Source organism: Chinchilla lanigera, unplaced genomic scaffold, assembly GCF_000276665.1.
Source record: "Chinchilla lanigera isolate Chin_1 unplaced genomic scaffold, ChiLan1.0 scaffold00020, whole genome shotgun sequence".
Lineage (NCBI taxonomy): Eukaryota > Metazoa > Chordata > Mammalia > Rodentia > Chinchillidae > Chinchilla > Chinchilla lanigera.
The window spans coordinates 22598704-22613231 of NW_004955421.1; the positions used below are offsets into that span (position 1 = coordinate 22598704).

Below are 14528 nucleotides of genomic sequence, written 5' to 3' on the forward strand. Positions count from 1 at the left end.
GACAGGTACCTGCTACCTGTCTAACTGCTGGAATGGAACCCCTCCGTATATGCTCATCCTTCGCACCCCTTCTGTCCTTTGGGTGCCAGTTAATATCTCTGATTGGGTAGCTCCATCACTTCCTATCCGGCTTTCTTCCACCTCCCTACAGATACATAAGAGAGATTTCGGAGCCTCTGCTATTGCTGCCCTTATCGTTGCTTTTATTACAGCCGCAGCAGCCGGGGCCACAGCAGCCGTTGCGCTCACCCAATCCACCGTGACCGCTCAAGGACTTAACAACCTTTCCCATACTGCCGCTGAAACTTTCTGAGTACAACAACAGCTTAATGCATATGCCCATATGGCTCTGCTTAATCTCCAACAACTTGACCTCATGGACAGTGAGATTCAAGACTTCTGGCGCGTTGCTACCACTGCCTGTGACCACCGCTTCTCGCTGACCCAACTTTGCATCACACCAAAACCAGCCAACCTCTCTTCTGCTCATCTCTCGCTCCGTGAGTGGATCCTTGGTCCTTACAACAGCACTTACTTCAACCTCTCCCTTCAACTGACTGAACAAATACAAACTATTGACTCTATCCAAGTTCCTATTCTAACGGACAATGTCCTCTCCAATCTCCTACATAACCTATGACGCCTATTCTCACCAGCCAATTTAATTACCCTTGGATTCTTGGAACTCCTAGGACTTCTTGCGTTAATCGCGCTTCATATGATATGTACCAGGTTACAAATGATAACCTCTAAACAGGCTATGATGGCCTCAATTCAATTGGCTTTTATAAAAAAAGAGGGGGAATTTGTGGGAAAGAGAGGTCCAGAGGTCTGGTTGACAGCCGTGGCAGAGAAGCGAGTCTGTGCACACTCAACTCGTCATGTCCTCGGCACACCGAGCGAGTCACCCTGCCTAGGCTGTCCCGCTCTGACCTCTTAACTTCCGCACAGCCCCTGGCCAAAAGTACCGCCTCCAAACCACGCCCCTAGCCCCACCTCCATTACCACACCTCCAGCCTGTTCAATAAAATGCCTGGTACTTCCACAATAAACCAGATCTGCGCCATCAGCCTGGTCTCCGGTGTCTTCTTTGCACCATGTCGCCTCTTACCACGGGCCCAGGTCCCTCGACCCAAGGAGGTTCAACTTCAAAGTAGTACATGAAAGTGTTAAAAAATGGTAGGATTACAGATTCTTAATTTTTGTTTCAACAAATATTTGGTTTTTCCCTGTTTTTGCAAGGACACTATAATCTGAAGAAACGGTAAGAGTATAGAAACAACTCCTGAATTGTAAGTAAATAAGCACAGAAAAGTTGTCGGTAAGATTATAGAAACAACTCCTACACTGTAAGTAAATAAGCATAGAAAAGTTTCTAGAAAAGAAATAAAACACGAGAAAGATTTAGTGAAAGATTTTTGAGTTCTCAGACTTGACATTAATCATTAGGACAAAAAAAAAAAGAAAACAAATTTTGCGTCTTGCTATAAATGATGTCCCACATCAGCTCACAGCGTGGCACCCATTTCCTGCCTGTGGAGTGATTTATCGGAAAAGGCAAGTTTATATAACTGGACTTCTACTTTCACTCTGCTTCTTCCTGTTTCTCTTTGAATGAGAAAAACTGCAGACTTAAGCACAAGAGACAGGAAGGCTGCTGTACCAAAGCGAAAGCAAAGCAACTGGAATTGAGCGACTTAAGTAAGCCAGACCCTGAACCTCTTTTTCAGTGAGTAAAGAAACTGAAACCGAATCACCATGACAATGAATTAACAGATCTCCTGCCAAGTTCTCCAACCTTCCCTTGGAGGACGTGGACCTGAAGGAAGATTTGGCAACAGAAAGAAGGCCCAAAGGGAGTAGAGGAGAAAAGCCTGATTACTGTGTTTGAGGCCAGAAGGGCCTTGGCTCTCCCTCAACTTAGCCCTGGGAACCCACTGGACCTGGATGGAGGAAGCAGCTGAGAATGCAGAGTCAGTGTCTGATGTGGATGGAGCGGGTCCTCTGGGAGCCTTCAAGGGATAGTCAGTCATTCCTGGAGTACTAGGCAGGCTTGGCGAGCGTGCATCAGAGGAGGCAGTTTTGAAAGGAGCGCTCATCAATTCAGTACTCCTGGGCTATGGTTTCTTTACTCTCTCTCACTGTACTAGGCACACAGTCAGGGCTGGGGTCAGGGCTGGGGACGGGATTTAGAGGTAGAGCGCGCCTCCAGTACATGAAGACCTAGGTTCTATCCCCAGCACTGAAAAAAAAAAAAAAAGGTTTAGACCACCTATTCAATTGTTTGAGCTTAACCTTTAAAACTGCATAGATTGAAGTAAATTTAAATTGACACAATTTTTTTAAAAATGAGAAATGTGCATTTCATAGCAGTTTAGGACTATAATATAGAAAAGGAAATTAATTTATATTGAATGAGCAGATCAGTGATACAAAGACAGAAGAAGCTCCTGTCAAAGGCTGAACATGTTGACTGCAACAAATTTATTTCAGAGATGGAAGAGGAGACGTGTAATAATATTCTGCAAAATACACTCTTTATTTGTAGTGCATTAAATGATAGGGCAGTACAAATGCTGTTGCAGTTGGCATGGTAGCCTGGCCTCCCCTCTGCCCCCTCCGCCCCCAGTACTATGGATTGCATCCAGGGCACTGCATTGAGCTACATCAGCCATTTTATTTTTTATTTTGATACAGGATCTTGCTACCTTGCTAATTTGCCCAGACTGGGTTTGAATTTGCAATCCTCCTGCCTCAGTCTCCCAGAGTGCTGGGATTACAGGCACACATGACCACAGCTGGCTATTTTTATATTTAAGCAGTTCAAAGGAAGGAAACTTTACACATAAAGATTTAAAGTATTTTTTAAAAAAATCTCTGTATTTCCACAATTCCTTAAACACAAGTAAGGTGTAAGTGTTCACACAATGTTTATTATATCACATCTCAGAAGCTGAGAATTTGATATTTTAATCCAGTGAAAGTCTTGAACCAGAAAAATAATTACAATCTAGTATAGATTATAATCAAATAGTTGCTTGAAGATTTACACAGATAATTGTACATGTAGGACTTTTATCCTATAGGTAGGTGCATTTGTACTTCTACGTTTTAATCACTGTTTGTAATGTAACCAAAGAATGTAAGCAATCCAAAGGGAACCCTAACAAATCGAGGGAGATTCTCACAGTGAAGTATACTATGGTGTCAAAAAGAACAAGGTAGTTTTGTATAGTGGTATGGAAGGGTTTTCAGTACACCACTGAGTGAAAGACAGGTGGGAAACAGTGAAAATGAAACAGCTGTCAGCATCATTTACTCTCTGTGCTTGTTTTTACATTGCCTCTCTAGGAGGATCCACAGAAGTCTGTTTCCTTTCTGCAAATATATTTTGAACCAGAAATAGGAGTTTTTACTATATTTTCCTTTCTAACGTTTGACTTTTAGACCATGTACAAAACATTATTAGTTTAGCCGGGCGTGGTGGCGCACACCTGTAATCCCAGCACTTGGAAGGCTGAGGCAGGAGGGTTGTTGAGAGTTCAAGACCAGCCTGGGCTACAAAGTAAGTTCAAGGCCAGCCTGAACTGCATAACGAGACCTTGTCTCAAAAAGACAAAGAATAAAATTACTAGTTTAAAACAATGTAAAACTGTGGAAAGATTAATGCAGAATATAAAATAAGGAGAAGTACTAGGTTGGTTACTTTATCTGTTGTTGTCTTCTTAAATCATGAACATGTATTGCTTCCATGTCCTTGTCACTGAACATCACAATTCACCCATGGAAATGCTCTTTAAAGAGCCTTCCTAAAATTCTTGTCTTTGTATATATGAATTGATTACTTTAAAAAAAATCATTCTAACCAACTAACTGGTATTATATCCAAAGTCACTTTTTTTCCCCAGATGACACTTAGCGCAGATATGTACAATGGCACTACAAAATGTGACACATCTCTAGCATGAAAAGTTATGGACAGAAAACAGAAATTTTTTGCCCTCATCAAATGACAGTTGTACTTTTCTCCCCCCTCTTAAAGCCTGTCACGCTGAAGTATTAGATGCTGTATCACTATCACTGCCTGCGTTTCTGTGTCTGTTTTGCTTTGTGTTTCAGTGCCCAGGATCAAACCCAGGGCTCACACGTGCTAAGTAGATGCTCTGCCACTGAGCGCCACCTCCAGCTCCCTCCCGCCTCGTGAGCTCCGTTCTTTGTCTTACTCTCTGCTCTGAGCTCACCTCTCTTCCCTTCATTTTTTTCTTCCCTTCTCAAAATACTTTCTCTTTCCTCCTAGACGCCCATTTTTCTTTGTTTCTTTGACCCTGATTGTGTGTCTTCCGTTTTTTTCCTTTTTTAAAGAAGTCTTTTTGTACTGAGAAATCTTGACAGTCTCTCTGCGAAGTGCATGCTGCCACCGTGCTGGAGGCCCATGCTGCTTCCAGCAGAAGGATGGCTTCATCTTGGTGGCAGCAGCAGGCACACTGGTGTCATAATATGCCCTGGACACATGTCTAGCCTGGTCGAGGAGACCTGTGCATAGCTGAACCAGGAGACCCTTTGTGTGGGCATCAACTCTCCGGCATCAACATTAGTAGCCTGACAGAAGCTACCAGCACTAAGACAGTCATGTCAAATGAAAAATTTCATCAGTAGAACATTATATAACTTATGTAACATTGGCACTTTTTTTTCTTGTTTTGAGACGAGGTCTCGCTATGTAGTCCAGGCTGGCCTCAAACTTGCAGCAATCCTCCTGCCTCAGCCTCCCGAGTGATGGGATTACTGGCGTGCACCACTACACTTGGCTAAGACTTCTAAGTGGAAGAAGGCACACCATGTGCTGTGGGGGGGGGGCTGGCTCAGGGCTGCTCTGTACACAGGGTCACCCTGATCATTAATAAACACACCAGACTAACAAAAGTACTTACCCGTACGTACATCTCTGGAGCTGTGTGGATGAGCACCTGGAGAGGAGAGAAGACAGCTCAATCAGGCTAGGCTCCTAAAGGCACTAGCTTCTCAGAAGTTGCAGAAACAGTGGACAACTTGGATCTCGTCTCAGAACCTAAGGCAGCATACAGCTAATACAGCCAAACTGATCTTAGCAAAGGACAAGCAGGGTGACTCTGAGGTGACAGGCTGCACCTAAGACTCAGATGTGCCTTAGAGAAGCGTCAGACAGACGGCAGAGGGCTTCAGCAGGACTCCAGACCGTGGAATGCTTCCATCTCCCTCCCACAGTGGGAGGGTGCGGCTGGGATTCAGAGCTTCTGCCCTGGCACAGGTTCTGCCAAGCAGGTGAAGAAGCTTAGCCATGTCCCATCTGGGAGGGGGTTTCATTTCAAGACGCCCCTGCTGAACCACTGGCGAGACACAAGAGAACATGCCAGGTTAAGGGGCTGCAGCGGGTAGAAGAAGCAAGCAGAGTAGTTCAGTCAGTCCTGACTGGACTGAACGGTATAAAGCTGTTCAGACATCTTGCGCCAGATCTGAACCCAAGTCTCAGAAGCAGCAAGTGGGGAACTGGCCTGCTTTCATGCGGAGCTTGTGCTAACCTGGTGTCCCGTGGGAAGGAGAGGGCGTGCGCTCCAAGGTCACTGCTGTTGTCAGAGATGGGATTTGGGAGGGCTCATGACTGCCTATCCCCGTGGTGTCTACGGAAGGTGGTTTGGATGACATCAGCCAGGGCCCCGGCACAGTGGCTGTCTCTGTGGCCAGTGGGGTGTCTGACTTGGGAAATAAAGCTGCTGGCTCTGTAGAAAATTCCAAGACAGGTAGACCATAAACATTTAGATTAGTGTCTTCTCAGCTCCAGCAAAGGGTGAACACAGGGACTTACTCCAGTGAGCCCGCCCTGAGCAATCCTCTCCCAGTGAACTGTCCGTGAGTGGGTTTCACATTCATCCACTTGGGTCACTGGACTTGTGAAAACTCAAAGAATACAGTCATTTGTCATAGTGCACATAAGGAAAAGATCCCACAGATTTGAATGGATTCCTCTATTTCCTGGAGAAGGTGCATGAAACGCAGAAGACCTGGCTCCAAAACGCAAGTGGAGCTGTGTTCACCAAAGGCAGCTCGATGCTAACTGCTTTCCATGTGTTGGTGCAACATCTTTGGAAGAGGAAACCTACGATTCAGTCTGCCTGGATGCCCTGGGGCGTATCTGGAGGAAGCAGACTGGTTCAGCTCTGATCTTAGGAGAGGAGGCTGCCTGGCATGGAGGTTCCTCCTTGCTTCTGACTGGCAGACGGCTGCCCTTGAACAGTAAGGTATGGCGTAACTTGCCTTCTGTGAAAAAACTGGCCTTCCACTGCAACAAATATGGAACTTAGGAAATACACCCCTGGAGCAAAGCACTGGGAGAGGCCTGACACGGCCTGCGTGACCTGCATCCCCATGCTGTCTCAGCCACGTGTTTTAAGAAGTTCTTGTACCCTTCAATCCTATGTCAGTACCTCACCCTGCCCAAGCTGTGAGCAGACGGAATCCCCCAGAGCATTCACGTCCAAGTGCCATTAGCCTGGCCACCCGGGTCAAAGGTTATGTTCACATCTGAGGTTCTGACAGCACAGTTTTGTCTCAGCAATGGACAACCCACCGAGTGTAGGGTCAGGGCCTGGAGAAGCTACTGGGTCATTCTCATCTCGTAGGTGACCCTGATGTGACTCAGATCAAAGGAGTTCTGGAATTACTCCAGACTTCAGCCAGTGCCTCGATCTTTTGCAACCAACTTTGCAAGCAAGTTACTTGCCAGAAGGAAGGTTCTTCTCATTTTACTCATTCATTCATTTGTTTGAGATGGTGGCTCCGTATATGACCCAGGCTGGTGCCAAACTCAGAACCTCTTTTCCGCCTCTCCATTCTTCCTCAAGCTACAGTCCTCAGCTCAGGCTAAGGACCACCTGGGAAGCTTTACGAGACCCTGATTTCCAGGCTACCCCCAGACTAACTGGAGTTCCTCAGGGATATCACCAATGGCTGAGGCCAGTGCCCTGGGAAAGTGCGACCAAGCAGGGCAGAAGAGAAGCACTTCCACACAGAGGCAGAGATGCCCATACCCGAGGAAAAGAGAGGACAAAGGGCCGGAGAAAGACACAAACTAGATGATGTGACATTAAAAAATCAAGGGTTAAATATAAAATCAAGGTATCACAGGATGTAGGGCATATGAGCCCAAGATATTTAGCATCCAAGGTTTCAAACATTTCAATATCAAAAAAGTGCCAAGGAAACTGGGGTAGGAGATTACCTACAACTCAGCTGAAATACACATTCGTGGTTCTGTGCAGTGCTTCTACAGTAAAACATCACTGGTACTTTGCTGATGTTTAGGGCTGGGGGAGGTAACTCTCCATGGGTCCTGCACATTGCTACACATCTCGCAAACAGGGGGCCTAACAACCCTTTGCCTGAACTATCCTCTCAAATATGTATAAGGATCAAGTGCCTTCGAAGACAGACACCACCGCCTTCTGAGAAGAGCAGGCATGTTTGCTGTCAATTATAAAACTTTCAGGTTTCCGGAGTCCAGGCTTCCTCTCTGAGGATGCAGTCTGCTGAAAGTGCAGGCATCTATGAAGGTCTGTTTCTGTTGCCCCTGTGGGCCTGTGAGACAAGGAACTGATGTGAATATGCCGAGGCACCTGCTGCCTGTGTGCTGTGCATGAACACCCTTGGACTCCCCTCGCTGTGTGAGCACCCACGGTACTGCAGCAGGCTCATAACCAGGGAGGTCAAATCTCGGACCCTCGCCGGTTCTTGACGAGGGTAAGTGTCTATGACTAAATATGGTCTGACATATTCATGGTGGATTCTGACCCACTAATTATGCACATAGGAAACCCATATGAAACTTTGGTTTTAAAAAACATTTAAGTAAGTTCTGTTCCCCTGTAATTACCGTTGATTTTAATTTTAAAAAAGTATTCTATTGCCTGAGTTTGTAGAACACCAGCAGTGGTCCATGAACCTGTGGGACTGGCAGGGGATGGGGACCTGGAGATGGTCGTCCTTGCAGTTTCCCATTCCTACCTTTTCCAGAAGGGGAGGGGCTCTCTGGCTCTGGGGTCACCCTTGTCGTCACTACTGTGGAGGGTGGCACTGGCTTTTGGTGAGTCAGGGAGGGATCTCCTGGGGAGAGGATAACCACATGGCATTTATGATACGGAGGGTAGCAACTGGGGTAGCTTCAGAACTCAACTATATCAAAAGATCAATGTATACCTTTATAATGGTGTTATCCAGCTTCCTAGGACAAGTTAGAAGAATAGGAAATAAACAATGTTTCCCAACCCAAAGGCACAAACAGACTGCAAATGACTTTTCTAGCATTTTCAAAAAAGATCGCACAGGTTAAGCATAACATTGTTAAATTCTGGGCTGGAAATAATATGCTATCAGCTCAGTTTAACAGTCAAGTTTTTCACGGGAAAATAAATGATCACTCACTAGATCCTATTTGATTAGCAGGAAAAAAAGTACAAGAGACTAGGGGTAATGAAAGCACTTAGTCACAGAAGGTCGATGGGTAGAACCTTTGGACCAGATTAAACCTAGAGGTTCCTCCAGACTACGGGCTCTGAGATTCTGATTCCAGGTTCCTTCTCTCCTCCTCACTCCTGGCCCTGCTCAGAGCCTGCAGCTCTTCTCTATTCCGGATTCGTTCACCCAAAGGATGTGCAGCCTTGAGGAAACACAAGTTTGCCAACAGTGGAAAAGCCCCGATTTTCCACCCTGGTTCCGAGTCACTGCCTGTCCCTGACCTCACTGGGTTTTCCCTTCAACTGCATTCAGCGCCACCGCGTGCTGCATCCCCAGCCCTGCGATTCCTGGAAAAAGTGGCAGGGTTCCCTCCTTCCCTTCCTCTGACATCTGTGTGACTCTCATTCTAGAGGCAGGAGGGGAGAGGCAATCTAACATCACCAATCCCATAAGGAAGTCTGGCTCATCCCAAAGTTTCCAGCAGAGGGAGACTGCCGTCAGACGGCTGCCTCCCACTCCCTGTCCCAGAGCGGAGCTGGGCATCTTCACAAATAGTCTGTGAGGATGTATTTAGTTGCAAGTGGATAAGCACCGAGGAGCAATGAATGCTTGGTACATCAGAACCCCGGGGAGACCACTGGTTAACTATTTTTGTCTAGGAAGGAAGAGGGGAAGAGAACAGGGCTTAGTATTCCTGGAAATTGCATCGAGTCACCTCCCCTCAAAGTGTTTGGCTTCTTTCAGGATGATTATCCAGTTGTGGATGGTTAAAAAAAATTGATTCTTGCAATCATTCCCGTCTTTGCTGTTGAGCTTCACTCTACACAAGTGACTAAGCCCAGGGAAGTTCTGCTCCGCCCTGGTGCCCTGGGTTAAGTACCGATGCACAGGAATCGTGATTATTTCCTGCAGTCCCCCTCTGCAGAACAAGGCCAAAAGGCTTCCTGGAAGCAAGTCTGCCCATGAGCATATCTCTTCTGTAGCCAAGTCTTGCTATTATCATTTCAAAACAGGCACTGACGTGGTAACAGCTCCTATTTACCAGGGCCCACTTAACGCTACAACAGTGTTGGATTAGATTTAACTTTCAGGTGACCCACCAGAGTTCCAGAAAGTTAAGAACCTTGTCAGGTTTGAATATGGGATACGCAGAGCCAGAACTTGAACCTAGAGTTGTATGACCACCGGCCTGCATGTTCCTACCTCCAGGAGCGTTGCTTAGTGGCCTGATGGTGTATTTAACTTCAGACCTCAGCACCGATTTCTTGGCCGCAAGATGGGATCCTCCAGTTCCCACACGGCAGCTCTGCTCTCTGTTCAGCCTTGCCAGAAGGGTGGGGGCAGTGCAGTGACCGGCTACTTACTGATGCACTTCAGATTGGGAGCCGTCCAGTGGGTGATGTTTGTGGTTTTGTTAAACACGCACTCGGTCAAGGTGGATGTGCCCGCCTTCCGCTTGAAACCAGAGTTACAAACATATCGCTCTCTGGAGTGCAAGTTGTAGCTCTTGACCTGGATGTCTGCATGCTCCACGGACGTGGGGGTCGGACACGTGGCACCTGCAAAAGCGTGAGGGAGGGGTAAGATGAAAAGACTTGGGCTTGTCAAGAGGATTCCCTAGGAAACCAGTGGGCATCAATAAAGAATTTTATTACCAGGGCCCAGCGTGTCCCCAGTGCCCTCTAGGGTGAACCCGAGGTTCTAAGCATCAGGAAGGTGATCCGGAAGGATACCCACCATATGTGTAGAAGCATTCCAGAAGTTTGCTTCAATGGCAGCCATCCAGCTAGCTTGAGACTGGGGTGTCATCAACAAACCTCTTCCCTCACCCTCCACTTCCCATCCATCTCTACGCCCACACTCTCTCTCCACACTGGACCAAGGCTTTGTGCTCATTTGGGGGTGTCACATTGTTAATGACGCTGATCCACACCAATACCCTCCAGATCTGTCTCCCCGCAAGTCCTCCTGCCCGTGACCCAAGCCTCTGACACATTTCCACGAGGCAGCCCGCGTAGTCTTTAGAAATGCACAATTGATAACTCTGCTCTTCCCTGGCTGCTACGGCTCTTAGAATAAGAATAACTGAAACCCTTAAAAAGTCTCCAAGGCTCTGCCAGCGCTGGCCCTGCCCACCTCTCGCTGTCATCCCTAGTCACACCGGCCTTTGGTGCCCTGTCCACCCCCCGCCACACACACAACCCATTACCACCCTCTTGGCTGGCTGTGCCCCACTGTTCTTCCCAGCTAACTGCAACCTCCCCTCCTCAGGAAAACCTTTCTTCACCTACCCAGTAACCTGGTCTCACAGTGCTGTGTTTCTCTCTGTAGCCTCTTTCACGGTTTACACTAAGACATGGAGATTATATCACTAACAGATGTCTCACCACCTGCCTTCTGGACCATGGAAGGTAGATTTCATTCAACATCCTATTCCTGAAACTGTACAGGACCTGGTAACAGTAGGTGTATGAGAAAGACTTGCTGAAAGAATCAATGGATAAACTCTCTTCCTCAATAAAGGCCTTGACTCTGGCCTCTCATGCAGTGAGTCCAATTTGTTTTATTCCTACACATATAGCCAAATCATCTGATTATTGTCACATTTTTGGAAGAAACTAGCAGCAAACTGGAGTGACCCAGAAGGGTCTACTTTGGCAATAGCTGGGATTGCACTCAGACTCCAAACTTACAGCTAATACTCCTGGCAGTGGTGTACTTGCTCAACTTCATGGAAATAAAGTTCCACAACTTACTATTGAAGGGCCTTGGGCTGGGGTATAGTTGAGCGGTAGCACCTGTATGGCCTGCACAAGGCCCTGGGCTCCTTCCCCAACATTCCCCTCCCCAAAGAAGCTAAAAAATATCTAAGGACCTCAGAAGAAGAGAATAATATATTGGCCATTTCCATTTGGGTGGTGGTGTCATATCCGTTGACTTTTCGTTGCTGTACTTCCTTCCCCCCGCTCTCTCTCCCCCGAGTTTTTGAGTTGTAACTTGTTCGCCTGAATCCCTTCCAGAACATTTTTGCTTACCACATAAGCCTCAAGTTCAGTTCTGCCAACCAATTTTAATTTCAAATGTCTATGTTCTGTGTCTCCTACTCTTTCCTGGGCCACCTTTTTTCCATCTTCATTGTTTTCTGTAACGTTTTCAGATTCAGAAGTTTTGTCAGCAAATTATTTCACCTCTTCTAAGTGTTTCATATCTTCTCAGTGTTTGTACCACATTTTTGAAATAGGGCATTTGTGACCGATCACTCGAGGAGATTTAAAGTGCTGAAGCAATACTGGTCACCAGATCAGCAATAATTATTATGAATCACTGTCATCGTAAATACTGAGATTCACTGTTACCCTGTGACTTCTTTTATCTCCATCAAGCTGGTTGCTATTGAACAGAACATCTCATCACGTACACAAGTAGACCTGAAGTTCTCATGTGTCCCAGTAGATGTGTAATATCCTCCAGCAGCCGGGCCTACTCCTCCTGCCTTCCATTCACGGTGAGTGCTACTCTCAGCTCAGCGTCCCCCTGCTGATCACTTCTGTCCTGCACGGACGTACAGTTATAGTATAACAAATTTACATACCAGAGAGGAAAGGTGCTTTAGTTTCCTCCTCACTGGAACACAATACCAGACACCCACAACTTACAGAAGTTTGGCTTTTGGTTTAAGTTCATAGTCAACGGCTTCAATCCAGAAAGGGTGTGGGAAAGAGTCCACAGAGGATAGGTGCTCACATCACGGTGGCTAGGAAGCCTAAATTCTTTTTGCTAGGGGCCCTGTGGCTTCCTGCTCTCTACCTTCTCTTCCCAATAACTGGGAAGAATCATTTACATTTTTGTAAATATAGGTTGAGTATCAGTTATTAGAATACTTGGGATCAAAAATGTTTTGGGTATTTTTCCAGAATATTTGCATGTCAATGGTGAACTACCTTGGGGAGGAGACCCAAGTCTAACCACACAATTCACTATTTCTCATGAAGGGCTTACTCCCATAGCTTGAACGTAATTTTATCCAATACCTTAAGTCCATCTGCACTTTGTGATTTGTCACATGAGGTTAAGGGTAGAATTTTCTACTTATGGTGTCTTATTGGCATTCAAAAGTTTCCCATTTTGGACCATTTTGGATTGTGTAGCCTGGATTAAGGATGCTCAATTGGTAATCTTCCCAGCCTTTCCCCCAACTCAGCTGTCACTCTCCTGGCTACTTTTTAACATACTTAGCAGAAGTACTGAGCTGCTCTTTAAGCCTCCTATCACCTGCTGTGGATTTCAGGGGTCCTTGCTATTGGCTGGATAAGCTCTGTCACTGTCATCTCTCATTTTCTCCTCTTCCTCCTCCACCTTCTCGTGCTCCTTCTCTTATCCTCATCACCCTTTTCTTCTTCATACTGGGGATTCAGGACTTTCACACTGAACCACATCCTTAGCCCTTTTAATTTTTTTTGAGCGTCTCACTAAGTTGTCCAGACTGGGTTTGAACCTGTGATCCTTCTGCCTCAGCTGCCCAGAGTGCTGAGATTACAGGTGTGCAATATGACATTTGCCATCCCTTTTCTTCTCCATAATTTACATAAATCAGTTGTCATCGGTGAATAAATAAGTCCAGTCTTCTCACTGCTGGAGGAAGAAGTTTTGACTCGAAACGGAGCAGACAACTAAAATGTCCTCTGTGGTGCTTGAATAAAGTAGAGACTTTATTCAAGTTGGTTGAACAGGCTCTTTCTGGCCAAATCTGGGACAACTGGAACATTAAAACAAAGAAAGACAGAAATAGAAAGACATAACTAATGGAACAAAATAAAGTAGAGAGGTGTCCCGTGTGATTACATGTGTGTGCGCATTTCTCATGTGAGTGTGAGAGTGCGTACATGTACTTGTCCGGTGGCTTGTGCACATGCGTGGGCATGTGTACGTGTGTGCTCTTGTGCGCACACATCTGTGCCCACTCCTTCCTCTACTAGTGCTGAGAGGCAATGACACATTAGCAGTGCGGAGCTAGCGTCAGGTCTTGATGGCCACTAAAGAGACTCGGTTACCTGGAGAAAAAAGTAGAATCCAGGACGAGGACGGAGAAAGCACAAGATGGGCCTAGAAGCTCTTGTTCAAGAGAGTAAGACATTAATCACAGAATGTCATGTTGAAAAGATGGAAGAGGGCCAGGGATACAGCTGAGTGGCATAGTGCCTGCCTGGCAAGCACAAGGTCCTTAGTTCGATTCCTGGTACCAAAAAAAAAAAAAAAAAAAAAGAAAAAAGACTTGGGCAGAGGCTGCAAGAGCAGGTTGAACAGGCTCTTGCTGGCCAAATCTGGGACAACTGGAACATTAAAACAAAGAAAGACAGAAATAGAAAGACATAACTAATGGAACAAAATAAAGTAAGACTCGGGCTGGAGATATAGCTCAGTGGCACAGTGCCTGCCAGTACCAAAAAAATAAATAAATAAAAAGACTCAAGTGTATGCTAATATAAATAGATAAATGAGAGAAGGAAAAAGTCCTCCTCACAGTACATGCAGCCTCTCTACACAGAGAGGGTGGCGGAAGAGGAAAGAGCACGAATGTTGAAGTTTCCTGACAGCGGGCTGCTTTTACCGTGTGGTGGGTTGTACTGCATGTGGAGCGGAGCCAGACACACCTTCCCTCACTTCCCATCTCGGCTGAGCCCAATCTACCCAGCTGCGAAGAACAGAAAGCGAGGAGGGTGGTGAGGGTGCGGCGCTGAGATCTGGCGGCCCCCTGGTGGTGCCTTTCACAGCAGGGGCGTGGGGTCTTTGCTGCCGCACTCTTCGGCCATCGTGCTAGCTGACAGCATGACAAAGAGGTCCAGGAGGACACCTCATCAGTAATGCAGGAGTCTTGAAGGTCAAAGATTCACATGGGTCTAACTCAGCTCCCCTGGTTCAGGCGATTCTTGCATCCCCCATGTCGTATCTCTCTTTTGATCCAGTTTGCAACAGACTCAAAGCTTCAGTCCAAGCACAAAACAATAGCTCATATCAGCTACGCAATCAGCTCCAATCATTGC

General features: G+C 46.4%; 1 protein-coding gene across 3 annotated transcripts in view; it reads right to left on the reverse strand.

Moving 5' to 3' along the window:
* Positions 1 to 14132, reverse strand: part of Il15ra (interleukin 15 receptor, alpha) — a 22668-nt gene extending 8536 nt beyond the window's left edge. For 2 of the 3 annotated variants that reach the window (XM_013513672.1, XM_013513670.1), the window contains exons 1-5: positions 14096 to 14132; positions 9852 to 10046; positions 8038 to 8136; positions 5559 to 5756; positions 4932 to 4967 (exon numbers count right to left, since the gene is read on the reverse strand). In XM_013513672.1, coding sequence (XP_013369126.1) covers positions 4932 to 4967; positions 5559 to 5756; positions 8038 to 8136; positions 9852 to 10046; positions 14096 to 14117 — 550 coding nt within the window. In that variant the 5' untranslated portion in view covers positions 14118 to 14132. The remainder of the gene's footprint in view (positions 1 to 4931; positions 4968 to 5558; positions 5757 to 8037; positions 8137 to 9851; positions 10047 to 14095) is intronic. The other variant, XM_013513671.1, reaches the window with a different exon arrangement.
* Between the last annotated feature and the right edge of the window lie 396 nt (positions 14133 to 14528).